This window comes from Triturus cristatus, chromosome 4_1 (assembly GCF_964204655.1).
Source record: "Triturus cristatus chromosome 4_1, aTriCri1.1, whole genome shotgun sequence".
In the NCBI taxonomy this organism is placed as follows: Eukaryota; Metazoa; Chordata; class Amphibia; order Caudata; family Salamandridae; genus Triturus; species Triturus cristatus.
In genome coordinates this window covers 993,233,614-993,254,908 of record NC_140585.1, presented here as the reverse complement: position 1 = coordinate 993,254,908, position 21,295 = coordinate 993,233,614, and the positions used below count along the sequence as shown (strand labels likewise).

The following is a 21,295-nucleotide window of genomic DNA, read 5'->3' as shown; positions in this document are numbered from 1 at the left end:
CAGCTATGTCACAAAGAGACTACAGATTACGCAGAATGCCACTGCTTATCTTCTCATTAATGGGCACAAGCCGGGGACCGAACCCGAACAGGTTAGAAGGCGGGGCAGGACTTGATGAAGGTTTGACTACAGAGCTACCCCTACATGGCCACACGGTCCCATGAGAAACGGAGACTCTCCAAAATTTGGATGGAGACCCACACTTGATAGATAATTTGTTTGTCGCACACGTAAGGAGCAGCTACTCTGCCCTTTATTCACTGACAGGATAGGGACCCCCCCTTTTCTGTACCCAGGGAGGTTGACCATAGCCCTGAAGAAAGTCCGGGACCCTTATGGCCACATATGGACTGAAACATGTTGCCACTAGGGTCTTAGGACCATAACACTCCTACATTGACCCGTCTTTTAAGAGTTTTTTAATGACCCTGACAGACCCAAACATAAAGAGAAACCGGGGATCTGTCGGAGGCTTTTTAATCTTTATAGCCCCCCTGGTCTTCTATAACTTCAAAGACCTCCCAACACTGTGGTTGAGCCCACTCCGACTTATAGGCGTCGGGGTGACCCGATGATGAAGCATGACACCACTAGGGTGTGTGAGGGTAACTAAACTATAAGGAAATGCTTCCTTGCTCACCTGTTGGTGAAGTTACACAATCTCCCTTACATTTCATTCTTCACGTCCTCCCATTTAAGTGCATTTTGATTGACCATTGTCAGGTCAGTTGGAGTAATTTTCGTGGCTTTATGACTTCATGTGGGAGGTGTCACTCCGACCCAGTATCCTCTCTACCCTCCAGGCATTGAAAAAGGTTTTCATGAGCCTTGCTTGTGTATACATTCTCATTAATGTCCCCAGACACCAATCTGTAAAAAAAGGTCTTAGAGGACCTCCACTGACCCTCAATTGAGCAGAGGGTCCAGTTTAAGACTCTTTGCATCCTGCACAGGTCACTTCACAAGAAAGGCCCAGTCTTATTAAGACCACTAGCTATCCCCTAAACTCCAGGAAGGCTACTTTGATCTTCTTCAGCACATTTACAGTAGGTTCCTAAGTTTAGCAGATCCCTTTGGGGTGGCCGTTCTTTCTGTTACAGGGCCCCTAAACTCTGGAACACAATTCCTTTGGAACTACGCCTACTCTCCAATAAACTCACATTCCACAAGGCTCTCAAAAAGTAACTGTATAGTAACTAGTTCTATTGAGAGCGGTTTCATATGATTTTTTAGCTCTTTTCAGACTGTTCTAGCACTGGGAGATATTTGGGTAGCTACGTTCTATATAAGAACTACAGAGTAGAATTTGGAGCTCAACCTGCATAAAAGTAGGAGTGCATCAGTACCAGAAGCCTCAGAGTTGACCTCACTCCAATCCAGGGCCAAGGCTGAAAGACCAGGATAATCCTGAATGGCCTGGACTCTCTTTCTCCAAGGGAAAGGCATGAAACCGAACTGTGTCCAGAATGGCTTTGATGAAGGGGAGCATTTTAAAAAGAGTAAGGTGTGACTGTGACATGTTGATAGTGAATCCCAAGGAAAACAGGAGGTTTGCTGTAGTTGGTTCATTGTTGACAAAAGCCTGGGTGAGCCCGCCTTCAACAGTCAGTTGTTGAGGTAGGGAAAGACTGGTACCCTTGACCTCCGAAAGTGTGCTGCTGCTACTGTCAATATTTTGTGAACACCTCAGGGTTGCTGATGAGACCAAAGGCAATCACAGCGAACTGAAAATGCTCCTGTTCAGCCATGTACCACAGGTAACACAGATGGGCCTGCAGGATGGGTACATAGAAATTGGTGTCCTGCAGGTCTAACACCACCATCCAGTCCCCAAGGCGAAGGACAGACAAGACCTGGGCCAGGGTGAGCATTTTGAATTTCTCCTTCTGGAGGAAGGCATTGAGAGAGTGCAGATCTTAAAAAAGAACAAAGGCCTCCATTCTTCTTGGGCACCAGAAAGTAGTGGTAATACAAATCACGTCCTAGTGCAGACACTTTCCAAAAGGGCTTACATCTCCTGCCGCAAAACAGAAAGATGGTACCCCATCAGTCGCCCAGGGGATGGTGAAAGGTGAGGCGGCAAGAGAATGAAAGGTAGGGCATATACTCGCTGAACAATTTGCAGGACTCACCTCAGTGATGTTGTGGCCTGCCAACCCGGCAATACTTTTTTGTATCCTGCCTCCTCTGGAGTGGCTGTGCTTCACAAAGGGCAAACTAAACAGGTGTGGCTGGTGCGGCTGCAGTATAGGGGTTTAATGGAATGGGAGGAATAATTACCTTGACTGTGGGGGCGGTGGACACTACAGCCTCGACTGCAAAACTGCTGGGCCCATTGTGGATGTTGGACTAGCTGATGCTATGGGGTACCCAGGTCGAAACTGTGAAAGGAGCAGTAGAGTCGATGCGACTGGGGAGGTGGGGCAAATGATCCCAAGGAACGTGCTGTGGCTCTGATCTCCTTGAACCGCTCTAGAGCAAACTCTAGCCAAAATGTATATCTGGATAGAGAACCCAACGGTCCGCCATGGGGACAGAGTATATTACCCTGTCCCCATGGTGGAAAGGCGGCCCACCTGATTTATAAATGACCACCAAGCAGGTTTCCTGGCAGAGAAGATGCAACCCTACTCCCCCTGTTGATGTACCACATCGCAGTCATTTTGTTAATCAAGATCTGGACCAACTGGCCAAGTGGCCAAGATTGTTGACCGCTTCAAGGATATTGATGTGACGACCCAGAGTCCTGGTGGAGAGCCACTTAGGGGGATCATGGACCACCAACACTCTTTGGTCTTCTTTCCCGCTATGTCGGCCTCTACTTTCGATTCTATGGTCAGCAGCATCTCCTCCGGCTCACCCCTTGACCCCTTGCCCCAGAAAGTGTGGAAGTCCTACGGTCGTCTCACCTTTCCCTGGTTGCGACAGATCTGCAACCAATCTTTGGAAGTAGGGTCGGTTCCGGAAAGTTGGAAGCAGGCTGTGGTGTCCCCTCTTGTCAAAAAGCCCTCCCTGGACCCAGCCAATCCGGCTATCTTTCGGCCCATCTCCCTCCTTCCCTTCCCAATCAAGATCCTGGAAAGGGTTGTGAGTAGATCTCTTTCGGAATTCCTGGAAGAGCATCGCCTACTAGACAGGGACCACTTCGGTTTCCGCCCTGGTCATGGGACGGAGTCGGCCCTGGTTACGATGTTGGATAACATGCGAATGCGGGCTGACACCGGGAGCACCGCGGTCTTGGTGCTCCTGGATATGTCAGCCGCATTCGACACAGTGAGTCATCCTATCCTGTTGGCACGACTGGAGGAAATAGGTGTAAAGGGTCGGGCACTGCAGTGGCTCCGTTCTTATCTGGCAGGGAGACAGCAGGTGGTGACGTTGGGATCTTTTACTTCAGAGAAATCCCCCGTAGCCTATGGAGTACCACAGGGTTCCAGCATCAGCCCCATTCTCTTTAATATTTATTTGCAATCATTATTTGCAATAATCAAGGCGTTTGGGGTTGAGCTGGTAAACTATGCAGATGACACACAATTGGTATTCTCGATGGAAGGAAAACAGGCGGTGTCTCTGGAGCAATTTCAAAACTGCATGAGTCTGACTACAGATTGGTTGCGGTGTAACTCCCTGCAGTTTAATGGAGACAAAACTGAGGTGTTGTTTTATTCACCGCTAAACCAGACTCACCGTCTGCAGTTGGAGTTCAGGCTTGCTCCAGATGAGGCTCCATTGGTTCCAGCAAATACCATCCGTAACCTTGGCGTCTTGTTCGACAATAATCTCCAATTGAACTCGCAGGCGAACAAGACAGCCAGCGTGTGCTTTGGACTATTACGAGTACTCCGCAGGATTCTTCCGTTCCTGCCAGGGGATATGCGTGCCTGGATTGTAAGGAGCACAGTACTCAGTAGAATGGACTACTGTAACTCTCTGTATCTGGGTGCCCCCCAGTATATTTTGCAGGGATTACAGAGAGTTCAGTCGGCCGCAGCGAAGCTGGCACTAAACCGCATACGCGACTCCTCCTCCACTCAGGCGCTGCGAGAGCTCCACTGGCTGCCAGTCAGAGAAAGGATCCTATTTAAATCTCTCTGTCTGATCAACTAAGCAACACATGAGGTGGGTCCAATTCCCCTGCAGGAAAGATTCTCACGCTATCTCCACCCGAGACAGCTGCGCTCCTCCAACGCTAATCTTCTGGCACAACCCAGATTCAAACGTGTCAGGTTGGGTGGGAGGGCATTTAGTGTGGCAGGCGCTCGGATGTGGAACGAGCTCCCTCTGAGGATCAGACAGCTTGATTCCTTAATGGAATTTAGAAAGAGTCTCAAGACCTGGCTCTTCCCAGTAGCCTGATCGCCGCCATCGCTGCCTACTCCTCTCAGCATAAGTCACCAACTGTTCTGTCAGAGCGCCAGGATACCCGTAGGGTGATAGTGCGCTATACAAGCTCATATGCAATACAATACCAACTGGCTGCTGAGGGAAGGGAGGAAGGCATTGAGAGCCAGCCAGATCACCCGTAATTCCAAAAGATTGATGTGAAACATCTGTTCTTCTGAAGACTAGAGGCCTCTTATCTCCAATATCTCCAGCTGAGCTCTTTACCCGATGGTGGAGACATCCATAATAACTAGTTGCAGAGTCTGGATGGCTTTTCTTTGCAATGGTTCACTATTTGCATTGTTGTCGGGGGGGGGGGGGGAATTCATGTTTCTAAATTCACGTTTGAAAAGTATAATTTAAAAAAATATATATATTTCTAAATGCACTGATATAATCTGATGTACTAAGGTAAAACGGTTCTACATTTTTATAAAATACACTTTGTGAATTATGAAGACACTTTATCATACATTTACAATTTTGCTGCAAGATGTCTTTAAAGATGAAGGTGTTTCTAAAGTCAAGTGGTGCAAGACAACCTAGTTACTCGCTTTCTTTGATGATGGTTTCAACTCAGATCTGTGATTGGGGTCAGTGTCTGAAAAGTTTCAGCGCTCCGTCCATCATCTCCTTGTGTTTGCTTTGTTCGGCCTAAGTTGGCAGGGTATGTCCAGACGTGGGTCCCTTGCTCACTTTGCCATTGGATTCAAGATAGCCTGGCTGATGAGGGGTGTTACCCCAAAACCGGTCCCAGGATGCTTGTTTCCGGTCCAGGGAAGACATGGGTCGGCAGTTCGGTCTGGACTGTTCCCATGAGGCACAGGGTCAAGAATGATTTGCATATGGCTGTGTCTGAACTGGGGTGGCAAAGTAAGCTAAAGAATGATGATTGATTCAACCCAGATCTGTGACTGGGGGTGAGTGTCTGAAAGTTTCAGCGCTCCGTCCATCATCTCCTTGTGTTTGTAGTGTATGGCAAACAGTAGAAAGCCAAAAGGTGATCCTGGTAAAGGTGGTGTGCCTGAAGGCTGAGAGGCCCTTGAGGAAATGCCGAACAAGGCATTAAAGAAACCCAATGGGTCTGTTCTCAACATTGGAAACAAGGTTTTCGGTACCGAAGGATCCGAAAGGATGACACTGGTGATCTTGGAAAAGAAGGTATCAGTGCTGGAGGAGTTGGCTCAGATGTCAACTACAGGCTTGAAGCCGCATGGAGATGGTTAAGATGGCTCCAACATTACCAACTCCAGCTCCAAAGAAAAAGACCCTGTGAGAATTTTGTACCTTTTGTGAGATTTACCTCTTCTCATTAATTGTTTGTGCTTCCTATGCTTCTCTCTCCTAGGGCCTGAAGAATGGGAGGAAGGAGGTCTGAAACGGGTTCTGGATCATCAATGACTGCTTATCCTCACAGGGTCGGGTCATAGGCAGTTTGGTTTCTCTTTCTTTGATTGCCTTTGGATGCATTCTAAGGCATAATTAACAGCACAATGAATCGTGGTCAGACCCCCTAGGCACCATAGTAGTGTGGATCCACAATGGAAATCTCTCCTTCACTGTCCCTAAAAGGCTTAAAGCCTGAACGGTTTGGAAGCAACATGGCACTGCACTCAATTAAATTTTTGTGAGGAAAAAGTCACAACAGCGAGCTCAGGATATGTAGCAAAGGTGTGGAAAAAAAGGAAGCAGAGAATATTGCAAGTGAGGAAACAGCAGGTAGAAGTATCCATCAGAACAGAAGTTAATGTTTGCAGCACTGGTTGCATCGATTGCAAAACCGGGGAAGAGATGGGATTCGGTGCCGAAGGAAAAAATGAAGGGGTAGCTATGGGAGGCAGAGTTAGTCATGAAGTTGATTATGTAGTTGCTCCTGAAAGCTGATGCACTGCTGTGTTTGGAATCAGAGCTCAAGTGACTTGCGGCACAGCAATGAATGGTGAGAAGGGTGCCAGAGATACAGCCTTCAAAGGTGAAAGGGAGTTGGCCCCTGGGGCCAGTCAGCACTCTAGCGGGGACCAGGAATCTTCTGAAGATGTTATACATCGCATTAAGGAAGATGGCTGGATCTATCTCAGGAGTGGGGAAATTATGTATAAGGCTCACAAGACTGGTGCCTCAGAGTCAGCACCTCAGGGGGTTCAGTCTCTAGGACTGGCACTGAGTCCAATGGAGCCACCGGGTCTACTGTGGTATCTTCCACCATTTCAGGCTCTGATGCAGATGCTTGCAGTGTGGGAGGAGGACGTGGTGTTTTACTTTTAGATGAGTTATCTGATTCATTTGTCATTTCTTCTTTGATGACAGTGGTGAATCCAGGGTCTTTGACCTTGGCCTCAAACCTCGAGGTCCTCTACGTTCATCCTGTGCCCAGGCCATGAAAATCTTCACTTCACTCCTTTTTATGGTCTTAGAATACATCTATCAACAGAAGTCGCAGGTCTATACATCATGGTTGGACCTCCCCAACCACCAAAGACAAATCTCGTGGGGACCTGTAATGACATTTAACCATCAAAGTTGCTACACAGTTTGAAACCAGACTGTTTCGGAGGTTACATAGTGAAAAACTGCATTTGAATAAAAGAAAATTGAAGCAAAAGCGTCAAAAACATTGACAAACTCTAGAAAAGCTACGAGAGCCAGATTTACTTTAATGACATGAAAAAAGGGAAATTATGTTAGTACGCAGGCTGGGGTGCTTTATGGCTCCAATGACTGCACATGGACACTGCAGCTGGGGTCAAAGTGGTGCCAGCACCCCCTACTGGTATGGAAAGCTATTGAAAAGTTTCCAGATTCAGCCTGAAGCGTGGGATATTCAAAAAGCGAGGAATCTGCTGGTTGCAATCCCCTGCAGAAGGAAAATACTACTTATCAGTATGCATCTGTTCTTGACATGTAGTGCTGTAGATCTACACACTGTGCATAGATCGCCATCTGGTGTTGGGCCTGGATGTTTGCACTTTGTTGTTGTCCTGGAAAGTCTTTGGAAGTCACGGGATAGGTGGCTCCTCCTTTGGACAATAGTGCGCATCAGATTGTTTTTCGCCAAGTAGGGAAATGATGGAGCTTTGCAAGAAATAGATGTCAATGTATGTTGTATCTAAATAAAACAATACTGGAACAGATAACGGTAGCCAGGGAGGTGGGTGGGCGTGTGTGGATCTATAGCTCTACATGCCTAGAACAGATGCATACTGTAAATAGCCTTTTCCGTTCGAGGCATTTGAGCTGTAGATCACACACTGTGCATAGATTGCATAACAGTACTCCTCCTTAGCGGCGACCACCAGTATCTGTTGCAGCAGTTTAAAATAGTGTTTTGAGAACAGCTTGGCCCACACTAGCTCGTTGTTTTGCCTGCACATCTACACAATAGTGTTTTGTGAATGTGTGCGGTGTAGACCATGTAGCTGCTTTGCAGATGTCATCTATGGGAATGTTCCCTCAAAATGCCATTGAAGCCCCTATCTTTCAGGTAGAGTGGTCTTTAGGGGGAATAGATAGTGTACGTTTTGCTTTGTGATAGCAAATTTGTATACATTTGACAATCCACGTTGCAATGTCAGATTTAGATACGAGATTGCCTTTATGTGGTGGTGAGAAGGATATAAAAAGTTGTTTTGTTTTATGAAAAGGTTTTGCTCTGTCTGTATAGTAAAGGAATGCTCTCTTTACGTCCAGTGTATGAAGAGCTCTTTCTGCTACTGTTTGTGGTTGCGAGAAGAACACTGGCAACCACTTTGTTATGATGGAGTTGTAAAAATGGTTCTTGAATAGTTAGTGTCTGTAGCTCACTGACTCTTCTAAGAGATGTAATGGCCACAAGGAAAGCGACTTTCCATGTGGGGAATTGTAGTTCGCATTTATGCAGAGGTTCGACTGGAGGACCCATTAATCGTGTGAGGACGACGTTTAGATTCCACACTGGGGAAAGAGGTACCCTGGGAGGAATTATTCTTTTGATGCCTTCCATAAATGCCTTAATGGCGGGCACACTGAACAGTGACAGGTGCTGTCTATTTTGTAGGTAAGCTGCAATGGCCGCAAGATGTAACCTAATTGATGTGTATGCTAGATTACATCTCTGAAGATGCAGTAGATAACATATGATGTGCTGAGTGGAGGCATCTAGATGGTTGATGTGGTTATTGTTACAGTATATAACAAATCTTTTCCACTTGGCTGCATAGCAGGTTCTAGTGGTAGGGCGCCTAGCCTCCTTGATAACGTTCATGCAATCAGGGGGACGATTGAGATAACCAAACTCTAGGACTTCAGGAGCTAGGTTGAGCTGTGCTGGATCTGGATGTCTGATCTCTCCATGGTTCTGTGTTAAGAGTTGTGGGGAGAGGCGTAGTTTTTGGTGCGGGACTACTGATAGTTCCAGCAATGTTGTGTACCAGGGTTGTCTGGCCCACGTTGGAGCAACGAGGATCAGTATGTTTGTTGTAGCTTGCGCACCACTAATGTGATGAGTGAGAGAGGCGGAAAAGTGTATGCAAATCTGCCTGACCAGTTCATCCATATCGCATTGCCTTTGGACAATGGGTGTGGATATCTGGCGGCGAAGCTTGGGCATTTTGTGTTGTAATGTGTGGTGAAGAGATCTATGTCTGGCTGCTCCCACATTTGGAAGAACGGTTGGAGAACCTGTGGATGAAGTTCCCACTCGCGAATCTGTTGAGTCTGACGACTTAACAGATCTGCCATGTGATTTTGAATTCCTGGGAGATGTTGAGCTAACAAGAAAATGTTCTGAAGAATGGCCCATCTCCATATGCTCTGTGCTAATTGAGAGAGCTGGAGAGAGTGCGTCCCCCCCTTGTTTTTGTAAATAGTACATTGCTGTCATATTGTCCGTGCGGACTAAAACAGCTTTGCCTATTATGTGTTTCCGGAATGATTTTAGTGCCAGAAAGATTGCTAGCAACTCCAAGTGGTTAATATGGAGTAGCCTTTGCGGAGGTGTCCATGTGCCCTGTATGGTGTGATGAAGTAGATGAGCTCCCCAGCCAGTGAGCGATGCATCTGCTGTTAGCACAGTCTGTGGAACCGGCTCTATGAACGGTCGCCCTTTGGAAAGGTTTTGGGTGTTCCACTACTGCAGAGAGCGGTGTGTGCGGCCGTCTACCAAAACCAGATCTGTCAGCTGAACTTGAGCTTGGTTCCACTGACGTGCTAAGCATTCTTGTAAAGGGCGCATCTGGAGTCTTGCATGAGGTACTATGAATATGCAAGAGGCCATCATCCCTATTAGTTGCATAAACACTCGAGCTGAAAGTGAGTGTTGCGGTTGAAATCTTGCTATAAGAGCTTGCATGCTTGCTATCCCGGCCGGACTGGATATGCAAGGCTTTTCGAGGTGTCTTTTGTGGCACCTAGATATTGTTGGATGTGGGATGGTTGGAGGTGAAACTTTGAGAGGTTTATGGTAAACCCCAAGTTGTGAAGTAGTTGTATTGTGGTGTGTGTGTGATTTACACACTGGACATGCGACTTGGCTTTTATGAGCCAGTCGTCCAAATATGGGAAGATGTGAATCTGTTGTCTTCTTAAGTGGGCTGCCACCACTGCTTGACATTTTGTGAAGACCCTGGGTGCTGTGGTGACTCCTAACGGGAGGACCTTGAACTGGTAATGCTGGCTGTCTACCACAAACCAAAGGTATTTCCTGTGAGCAGGGTGAATGGGAATGTGGAAGTAGGCGTCCTTGAGATATAATGTGGCAAGGAAGTCGCCCTGTTTGAGTAACGGGAGAACTTGAAGAGCGACCATATGGAAATGGTCTGATTGTATGTAGAGGTTTAATGGTCTGAGGTCTAAGATGGGTCTCAGGGTTCCGTCCTTCTTTGGAATGAGGAAATACAGGGAGTAAACCTGTGTTTAGGTGATGAAGGGGAACTGGTTCTTTGGCATGTTTTTGTAGGAGGGTAAGTACCTCCTGTTTTAGAAGCGTTAAGTGTTCTGCCGACATTGGACACTGTCTGGGTGGAATGTGTGGGGAAGTGGAAGTGAGCTCCAGGCAATAACCAGATTGGATGATTTGTCTCACCCACCTGTCTGTGGTAATGTTGTTCCAGACAGGTAGGAACTTTAGCAATCTTCCCCCGACTGGAGAAGAGTGGTCCGGGGGGGAGTGGAGGGAAGTCATTGTTTAGGGGTGGAGGTGGTATGAGTGTTGCTAGTTTTGACTCTACCCTTATTGTTATTGCCCCTGTAGCCTCCTCTGTAATAGCCTCTTGTAGATGAGGTCTGTGTTGGACTCTTGTACGAAGTGGAGGGGTTTTCGGTGGAAAAACCTCTAGAGGCGCCTCTGTAAGAGGAGCGACGAAAAGAATTTCTGGGAGCTTGCGATTGCAAGGCTCCCATTGATTTGGCAGTGTCTGTGTCCTTTTTCATCTTTTCTAAAGATGAATCTACATTGGATCCAAAAAGGTGTTCTTGATAAAATGGTTGGTTAAATATAGTGGTTTGGACCTCCGGCTTGAAGGCGGAAATGCGTAGCCATGCATGTCTGCGTAAAAGGACGCTGGTGTTAAAAGCCCGGGATGCTGTGTCGGCAGCATCGAGAGCACAACGAATGGAGGTATTTGTTATGACCTTGCCTTCCTGGATGAGATCATTAGCTCATGTCATGTATTGATCTGGCAGGTGTTGTAGTATGGTCTCTAGCTCGTCATAGTGTGCCCTATCATATCTTGTGAGCAAAGCCTGTGTGTTGGCAATACGCCACATGTTAGCTGCTTGAGACGCTGTTCTTTTACCCGACGCGTCCAGTAGTTTTGATTCTTTATAATGAGGTGGGGCATCTCCTGTGGTTTGCGAATTGGCCGTTTTCCTGGCGTTGGAGACCTCTAAGGAATCTAAGGGAATTTGCCCTTTAATATAAACAGGGTCAGATGGGGCAGCTTTGTACTTTTTTTCCACCCTGGGGTTAATGACTTACAGGATCCTTAAACACTTCAGGAGCGTGCTTGATTACCCCTTTTAACATGGGGAGAATGGCACTGGACCTTTGGGATGGTTCAAAAGTGTCCATGAGGAAATCTTCCTCTATAGGGACTGTATGTAGGTTTACCCCGTGGTATTCTGCTGCCTGTGTATAAGTTGAGTGAACCCTATAGTGTCCTCAGGAGGGGATGGCCTAGATGGGTAGATGTCGTCCTGAGGTATGTCTGGGGCATCTGGTGTGTCATAATCCTCCCATGGATCTTTTGGGGCCCCAGGAGGATTGGGTTCCCCTAAAGGGTGATCGATCATCCCCCATGTCGTCAGAGGTGTCATCATCATCATGTGGAGGTGGAGCAGATGGTGAGGGAGGTGAATATGGAATAGGAGAGTGGTGTGGAGAAGGAAGAGGAAATGGAATCCTTAAGGGAAAAGTAGCAATGTCTCTCTTTTTCAAGGGAAGTGGAGCTGGTACAGGCTTGTCCATTTTCTGTTTTTTTGAAGGGCTAAGTATGTGTTGACCTGTTTTGGGGTCTTTTTGAAGTGTTTTTTGGGTCGGATCCGGTCGAAAAAGCTCCTCCACTGACGTGTGTGCTTTCGGCGCCAACTTTTTGGGGTCAGTTTGTGTGTGTCAGGGATTTTGGAGTCATTCTGTGCTCTTTAGGCCTGGAATCGGGAATTTTCTTCGATCCCGATAGTGGTTTTGGTACCGACTGTTTTTTCGGTTCTGGTGGTCTTTTCGGATCTGTAGGCCTTTGCTCGGAAGGCTGAGAGCCCGAGGTTTTTGGAGCCGGGTGTTTGCTTGGTTCCGAGGATTTTTTCGGAGCCGGGGCGTCTGTGCCAGTGGGTTTCGGCGCCAAAGGCGTCAATGCAGAGGTAGGCGTTGGCGCAGAGGAAGGCATTGGTTTCTTTTTCGGTGCCGGGGATGTAGTTTCGGCACCGATGGCAGGCTGGCTCGATCCAGAGTGGCCTGAAGGCTTTTGTACTGGCTTCTTTGCCGAGCCCGAAGGCGGGGCGTGAGGAGTTTTGTCCTGGTGTGCACCTAGGCCCGAAGGTGAAGGTGTAACCAAAGCCTTTTTGGGAAGGTGGGGTGGGGAGGGGTCGAAGTCAGTACTTATGACCCTCTTCCCTGGTGTGATGTCCTCGACGTTGGAGTCATCGGCTTTGGAGGAGCTGATGGCGCTGTGTTGGATCTGCGCCTGCACATTGATGCCTTCCTGGAAGATGTCGTTGGGAATGGATGTCGATGATCGAGCCATTGTTCTTCGAGCTCGACGGTCCCGGATCGTCTTCTTGGAGCGGAAAGAGGCACAAGTTGGACAGTCTTTGGCCTCGTGCTCGGATGAACGGCAGAGGTTACACACCTCATGAAGATCTGCGTGTGGAAACTTGGATCCACATTTAGGACACTTTTTAAAGGGAGTACTTTCCATGAGCCGAAGCCGCAATGGAGTAGGTAGGCCCGAAGGCCTGGGTCGACGACCAAGATTCGAAGATTTGAAGGTCTGGAGAGATGCGCGTCGAAGGGGAACACGATCGAAACAATACCGAAGTATGGGTGAGGATTTCGTGTCGAAAAGATGATCGGTAATGACACCGAACTGGAGCGCGATGAACACATCCGAGCCCGATGGCAGAAAAAAACAATCTGACGATGGAGTTGATGCCCATGCGCACTATTGTCCAAAGAAGGAGCCACCTATCCCGTGGCTTCCAAAAACTTACCAGGACAACAACAAAGTGCAAACATCCGGGCCCAACACCAGATGGCGATCTATGCACAGTGTGTGATCTACAGCTCATATGCCTCGAACATAACATTACATCAAGATCAAAACAACGAACAAGAATATTGCATTGATATATAGCGACTCATCTGTGAAAGTACATCAACCCGGGTGCATCCGGTCACGTTCGAAAATTCGGCCCAATATTTGAGACTGTTATCACTGCCACTACACTTAGAACCTCAGTTTACAACAGGATTCATATTCATATAACATTTTTAAGCTAGTTCAGCAATCACCAAAATCATTTTTTATGCATTGTATAATCTCTCTTTTTCACCAGGTTCTTATGATGATGTCATTAAACATGGTATTATACCACCCTTGCTGAATAAGCTCAACCTTTAACTGTCAATGACTGCCATCTACAAAATAATTTAGAACCTTCTTTAATGGCTAAAATCACAGAAAGCACAGTATTCTAACTTTCAGTGCAACATTTAAAAACTTGACTTCACACTTTTCAATTTTGATTGCAACAAGCTCTTGTCAAGGAGCAGCTCTGGTTGTTGTGTGGAAGAGGATGACATTGGTAAAGGAGGAGGATTGAGCTATACTACTAATCTTCATCAACCAGTTCGTACTTTTGCTAACACTGAGAAAGTTGTATGGGCATGAGGAATAATATTAGGAGGACTGCTTCCAACAACGGTTAATTACACCTTTTCTATTGCCAAAAGATAAGCTCAATGGATCTGCTGTTTGATAGACTATCCACCAGAAAGAGAGTTACTGATGTATACTTCTAACCACAGATTCCTGACCTTAAAGTAAAAGTTACTTACCTTCTGTAATGTTATATCTGGTAGAGACACAGTATAACCGCACATTCATTAACTTTTGAATTTTCCACAGGTGCCTGTCTGGATCTGGAAAATTTTCAGCAGTACCTCTGGCGCCGGGGTACGGCATCGTATGGCTCCGCGATGACGTCGACTACGGTCATGACGTCACTAGAGCCATATAAGTCCCCTCCGGCGTGCGGACTTCAGTTTCTTCCGTGAAACCTTCCGCGCCAGAACCCAGAGCCACTATAGAAACTGATTATTGAAACAGTGTGCCAAAAAGATTAAAAAATCTTTGAAACATTAATAAAGGAGAAACATCAAATGGTATGTTAACAACTGACATGGATTTTAAAGAAAAAACCCAAAAGAATCAACGAAGCACAGGGCTACGTGAAACCCTGCACCCTGGTGAATAACCACCATGCAATGGAAGAAAGCCTTACACTCTATAGCCCATTCATCAGTGGTAACGCGTGGCATGACAAAAGCAAAACAAAACCTATAAAAACAACAGATGTTTGTTGAACCACACCATTACGTGACATACTGATAGTGCCAATACCAGGTGTAATGATACTAAACAAAGACTTTCAAAGAAAGACCAAATACATCAATACTGCCTACCAGGGCCGGCTTTAGGGCGGTGCGACCGGTGCCACCGCACCGGGTGCTGGCTTCCTGGGGGCGCTGTGTTTGCAAGTTTATTATGTTTTTGAAGCACCTGCTGCAGCGTTTCTTTCCTCCGGCAATTGCCAGGCCTCACAAAAATGTCATGTGATTAATCATCTAATTATCTTCCTGGAGAGAGCTCAGTGTTTTGTATAGTTGAGGTTTTGACCTCTGTGAAGTTAGTGCAGAGGGTTAATATGCCTGCTGCAAAGAACGTGTACCAAGTTGATTTCAGAGTGCATATAATGTGAACACATCAGCAGGTTACTGCTTTTAAAAGAGACATCCTTTTGTTACTTGCAATTTATAACTTAAAATCCTAATATTCAACAGTGAGCTATTAACTTTCATCACAGAACTGCATGCATACTGCAAAGCATACATTAGAGCATTGATTAATGTTGCATAAAGGGTTAATTTGACTAGAAATCGATTCTTATTATTAAAGAAAACTCCCAACTATGCTGTTTCTTTTTCGAGTTGGTGCTTCTCCACACCAAGCGCTCTTAAACTATACTGCCTACCAGTATGGATGACATGTGACTCCTACACTTTTAGTCCTTTGGCTTATGTAAACATTTCCTATACTCTGATTTAAAACACGTATGATTGATTGTCTCTGTGTAAAGTGTGTGTGATGCAAAGTGCTCTGACACCCTACACTGGTATGAGTGGCGCTATATAACTAATTCAATGCATCTGAGAGAGTGTGGTTATGGAGACTGTTAAAGGGTGCTAGTGAGAGAATCTGTGGAGGAGGTGGACATTGGGGGGGCGCCAACAAACATTGTTGCACAGGGCGCCACCAGCGCTAAAGCCGGCCCTGCTGCCTACTGGTGTCTAACCCAGTGTGAAACAGAAAACACTCCCCACCCTACTGACCACACACCTTTGGAAACGGGCAGTATTGCAACATCTAAACAAAACCTATGTGGACAGTCCAAGTGGTCTGTTGAGTCCCAACATAAGTTGAGATAGTGATTCCCGGTATATAAGACCAGTACTGAAAAAGGGTATATATAACCCTTACCTCTTGGGTCAATCGCAGAGTGGGGAGGATGGGCAGGGAGTTAATGAATCTGCAGCTAGACTGTGTCTCTACCAGATCTTACGTAACCGAAGATAAGTAACTTTAACATCCGACAGACATCTAGCCGCAGATTGCTTAACTTTTGAATTAAATACCATAGCTATACCCCCCTGGAGGAGGGTCTGCAAACTAATCCTACAAAGGTTCTCAAAGAGAACCAGCCGGTCATGATGAACAACCAACCAAATATACGTAGGAATAGCAGAACAAGAGCTTGGCTCTTAATAGAATCCATGATCACTATCTCAGAACATATAAATAATAAACACCCTACCGGCCTGAGTGAAACTGCCCTTGAAGGAAAAGGGGAACAAATCCCTAAGGAACCATCTGTCAGTTATCAGACATTATCCTCTAGCCCCCAAGGGGACAGAAAACTGGTTGACTAAAAGGGCGGAGTGCAAGACAAAAGTCATGTAATCCACATTCTTCACAACAATAAAGAAACATCAGAGAAAGAACTGCCAAGATAAAATCCAAAAAAGGATTATCAGAACTCATTCCATTACACCAAGATGCATGAACTCCAAAAGAAAGATGAACAATAATACCTCCATGGTATTGAGAATTTTGTTTGAACAAAATGACCACTCGAAGGTTACATAATGCACTTTAGAGAGACCAAAATGACACTAATAGGTTTGAATTTAACATTGATATTCATCAATGATGCCAGTTGTAAAAACTTTTCCCACAAAGGTTTATCACCTAAACATATACACAATATATATAAATTGTGTCACAATAGACTCTGTGTGGTATGACAACACATAGAGCATTGCTAGCCCACATTTACTGCAGGACCTTAGGTATCTACAAGGTCTGCTCCTGCAAGGACTTCAGTGTCATGGTCCGAAAGTCTGAACATGACTACGAGCCACGGGCAAGCTCAAAATACTTAGGCAAGCGAAAGAAGAAAAGGTACTTATTAGTGCAGTTTCAAAACATTAAATAAGGAAAAGACGAAATATTAAAAGGAATAAAAGGAAATATATAAAATGAATCTTTGTTAGCAAGAAGCAAATGCAACAACACTTGTGATACGAAACACAACTTGATCACAAGTCCGCCTCAAGAAGCAACATCCAGTCTTCTAGAGCACAGTGAAAATAGATACATACCCAAAAAGACATAGTATATAACCTCCAGACAGATGCGAAATGCATTGCGGGGAAATAACACTAAAAGTTTTTTATAAAGCCTAAAAACTCCACCATAAATCGTATGACCGAAAACAGGTAAGGAAACTGCAGCTAGAAGTCTCCATCAGATAGCTTCCAACACTACCCATGGCACAGAGTAAGACACAGAGTTCACCCCCATATGTTCTAGGAATGCAAAAATGAATTACCTATTCCCTCCACAAAGGAGAAGGAAACTAACTTGTGTCTTTCAAAGAATACACCATAAACTCAGAGTTTACTCCCATAATATCCAAAAAGTGAAGAACAAATAATAAAAATGTCCAAGAGGACTTGAATGAAGGATGAAGGATGAACCACAAGAACATGTATTCAAAAGAATACAAAACATAGGACCTGAATCCATCAGTGCCATAATAAATATGCACACCAAAAGAGTAGTAAGGACATACTACGCTGATTACTCTAACGAGTAAAGACCAGAGCGTCCCTATTTACCACCCAGACTTACCACTTGCATACCAACATGTCCCTATAAGAGGCAACGGAAGGTCGAAACCATGCACATTTTAGTATATTGAACTGCTTCAAAGAAGCTTGCATCAGAAAATTTTCCATACAAGAAGACGCGTCTCTTGACAATAACCTCTTGAGCACAAAGCTCATCCTCAGACGCCAAATGACAAAGGGAAACCTCCCTCTGTAATCTAAATCAATACCAGCCTAAAAAAAATGGAAAACATTGGTACAGAGAATAAAACATCTGCCCTCAAAGGACACCAAGGGGTCAAACCAACAACTGGGTGGTGTGGAGCTAGCATGGAGCTACACAATACCACCTAGCCGCGTGTGAGCACTGCTGTGGGAAAATGTTTTTCGGGTCCCTTAGGGAGTATTCCAAGATGAGGAATCTTTGGTTGGAAGAATCCATCAGAAAAAAAGTTCTTTGACTGAATAAACCACAGCAAATTAGTAGAATTAATTGTACAAACAATTCTGAGGAACCTGCCTTACAATAAAAAGCATATCGAACTGTGTGGATAATGTACATACAAAGTAGCAAGGAATAAAAAACAAAAATAACCTTAAAATATTCATGTTTGCGGCTGTTACACTCCATTAAGTATGATCAATAAAATATCAGATAAATTTGCACATACCTGATAATCTAACATCTGTTTCCTGAGAGACTCTACTTCCTTCTCTCTGGACTGCTGTCGGGACATCAATGTTGCAACCTGCGATTTTGCTATATCTGAAACACTTCGCAATCTAAAAGAAGTAGATGCACCAAAGAAATATATTTTAATATAATTTATTATTCCTATAAACAATCCACCATGGAAAACGGAATCTTGGAAACCAATACAAACTATAGAATGGGCACATTCTACTATAATAGGATGACTTCCGTTCAAACACTGGTGCATATTTAAAATGTTTAAGCTTTAACATATATAGGGAAGTGTTTGTCAAATAATAAAATTAAATTAGTGGCACTAGCAATTCACTAATTTCCTAGTTCCTTTATATGATCTTTCTGTACTGTTTTAAGGACAATAGGGTGAGTTAAAAAACAACTTTGTACATCCATGTTCAGTACCAACCAGCCCTTAATGTACGACTTTCACCAGGACATGGGGTTGGCTTCTAGCTTATGATTAACCCACCACACACAATAGGTCTGAAGTTAAGGAGTGGGACAATTCCTAAGGAAGGATATTCTCTCCATTTATGTCCTTCTGTGTACTCTCACAGTGTTCTAAAGCAGTAACTGTGTATTACCCTCTTGAATGGGGTGCAGCACTTTTGTTCCATCATCTCATTTGATCGCTCCTCTGTAGGAGCTCAGCACCAAGCAGAAGCCAAAAGGTGAAGCTTCAAATCAAATTCTTCATCACTGTATATATCATTTATTTTAGTACAACCTACAAGTATTAAGTGTGTCAATACTTGAGTCCGTAGGCCTTATCAAAGTGCCTGACCCTCTGACAGCCTTCTAAGAGTGCCGACATACCTCACACCCCAATTTGACCTAACCCTTGACTAGCTGACAGGAACAGCAGAGGACAGTTGCAACCTCAGATATATCCCAGTGCTAGATTTGAACAACTAAAGGTTTCTGGCAACTACCTCAGATGGAACACATCAATTAGCATTTGACATTCACAATCCAAAGCGTGAAAAAGTAAAAAAACAAAATAACAATATTACAGGTCCTCATGCCGGTTGTCATTGACCATGGACTCTAATAGAAATTAAGTGTAGGTATAGGGATCCTCAAATCCCCTCCATCAATGCTCCTTGGTACGCTCTTCAGTGAAATAGGTTTCAAACTCCTTTGATGAGGTGGACTCGGATCACGTAAGACCACTACCTCAATTGAACTAGTACAAATATATTATTAAAGCCGCCAACTCAGGTATTTTGTTTTTGTATGTGTGGCAAGAGTAACAGGACAATGCTCAGAAGAAGTACATATATTTCCCAGAGACAAGGGGCAAGCATTTACCTGGCTTATTCTTTCTTAATAGTGGGTGAGGGTCCAAAGTTCTCTCATCCATTCTGGTGTCACACAAATTGGTGGTCAGGAGAATGAATAGAACATCGAAGTGGGCACCGACAGCTCTGGTATTAAGTACTAGAACATCTTGGTATCATCATCTCAATAACCATTAAACTGTATGAACAGAAATGCGTCAAAAATAAAACTCAATACCAACTACTGTTGAAATGCATATGTAAATGTCTGAGCTCGCTGGGGATCCTAGGTGTCGGCAATAGACTGTCTTGTTCGGTGCAAAACCTAAGACCAGAAAATGCCTGAAAGATTCACACAACTCTCACAGGCAGCTGTGAGACTGGAGAAGGACCTTTTTGTCTACTTAAGATTGGCAACTGGTACTAGAACTGTGATCATGTTGTCCTTCTAATATCAATAGTCCAGCTTGCTTTATCCGGTGAAACCACACCATGTGTAAAGACTTCAGATGGCATCAACATTCAAACTCAGCACCCTACCTCTCACAGATTGACAATCAGCAGTTTACATTGCTCCAGATGCTACTGATTACATCCAACTAAATAAATGTGTTAGTGCAAAAGGGAATGAGGAGACTGATTAATCTGAAAAAATGGCAGTTATGCAACACAAGATACATGAACCGATCCTAGACGTGCATTTCTAGCTAAGATAGGAACAACCTTTTCCTGTGGATTGCCATTATTGTAACTGTGATGAAAGTGTCAAACATAAACGTTACGACCACTAAGATCCAGCTTTGAACTTGCAACCTCAATCATCCTCACAGTGTCTGGATCAGATCCTCTGCTTTTCTTTGATAGTCTCATAATGCAAGAACACTCTTTGCTTCCAGTTGCATGTGCTGCCCAAAATATATCATGTTGGAATTTTATGAAAACATGAAAAAGAAAAAGTCTGGAGTACTTTTTGCCACAAACCTTTTTATTATACTAGAGGAGAAGGCACCAAGCGGGATAGAGCATGAAAGACCCAAACATGGGCAGGGGGTGAAATTATTTTTACTTGGATATTTGAATGTTCTTAGATAGTGAACTTTGGCCTTTATTATATGGACAACTGAGGGCAACATAGGTGGACTAAAAGCGTCAGATAAAAAGTATTTGGGATATTGTGAGGGTTACAGCAATGACGCCGGCGAGTATCGCAGTGACTCCAACATGGTGGCAGGTTCAAATCAGCCCGGAAGTGAGCGACCCGCTATAGTCGATCGGGCATATCATGGGAACGTCAGGACGCAAAAAGAACTGTTGCTGGACAGAATGCAGAACAATGTCATACATTCACCCCAGTACAGATACTGGGCCTAAATCCAATTTTTTTTGCTCATTTGCTAACCATGCCATTCCAGTTTGGACCCAGCCATATGCAAATCAGTCTTGACCCTGCACGCAATAAGCCCAGCACGAACTGACAGGCCAGGCCCTCCCTGGACTGGAAACAAGCATCCTAGGACCGGTTTCGGGCTTCCAGCCCTCATCAGCCAGGATAGCTTGACTCCAGTGGCATGGAGACCAGGGGACCCACGTCTGGGCATACCCGTCCCTTTTGGGGTGACAAATGCAAAAAGAACAATTGATGGCCGGAATGCAGAACAATGTCATACATTCTCCCTGGTACAGAGATCTGGGCCTAAATCCATCGTTTTTTTGCTCACCATGCCATTCAAGTTTGGACCCAGCCATATGCAAATCAGTCTTGACCCTGCGCCCAATGGGAACAGTCCAGCCCGAACTGCTAGGCCAGATCTTCCCTGGACTGGAAACAAGCATCCTAGGACCGGTTTCGGGCTTCCAGCCCTCATCAGCCAGGATAGCTTGACTCCAGTGGCATGGAGAGCACGGGACCCACAGGACAGCAGCAATGGAACAAGATGGCAGAATGGAGAGCACGGAGCGTGCATTGTAGTCAGAAAGCCGAGGCCAGTACTCCAAGGAGGG

At 45.1% G+C, this 21,295-nt stretch overlaps 1 protein-coding gene across 4 annotated transcripts in view; it reads right to left on the bottom strand.

The window, feature by feature from the left end:
• CEP290 (centrosomal protein 290) overlaps positions 1-21,295 on the bottom strand; it is a 1,516,454-nt gene that overhangs the window by 938,140 nt on the left and 557,019 nt on the right. For all 4 annotated transcript variants that reach the window (XM_085653911.1, XM_085653913.1, XM_085653912.1 and 1 more), the window contains exon 29: positions 17,974-18,085. In XM_085653911.1, coding sequence (XP_085510037.1) covers positions 17,974-18,085 — 112 coding nt within the window. The remainder of the gene's footprint in view (positions 1-17,973; positions 18,086-21,295) is intronic.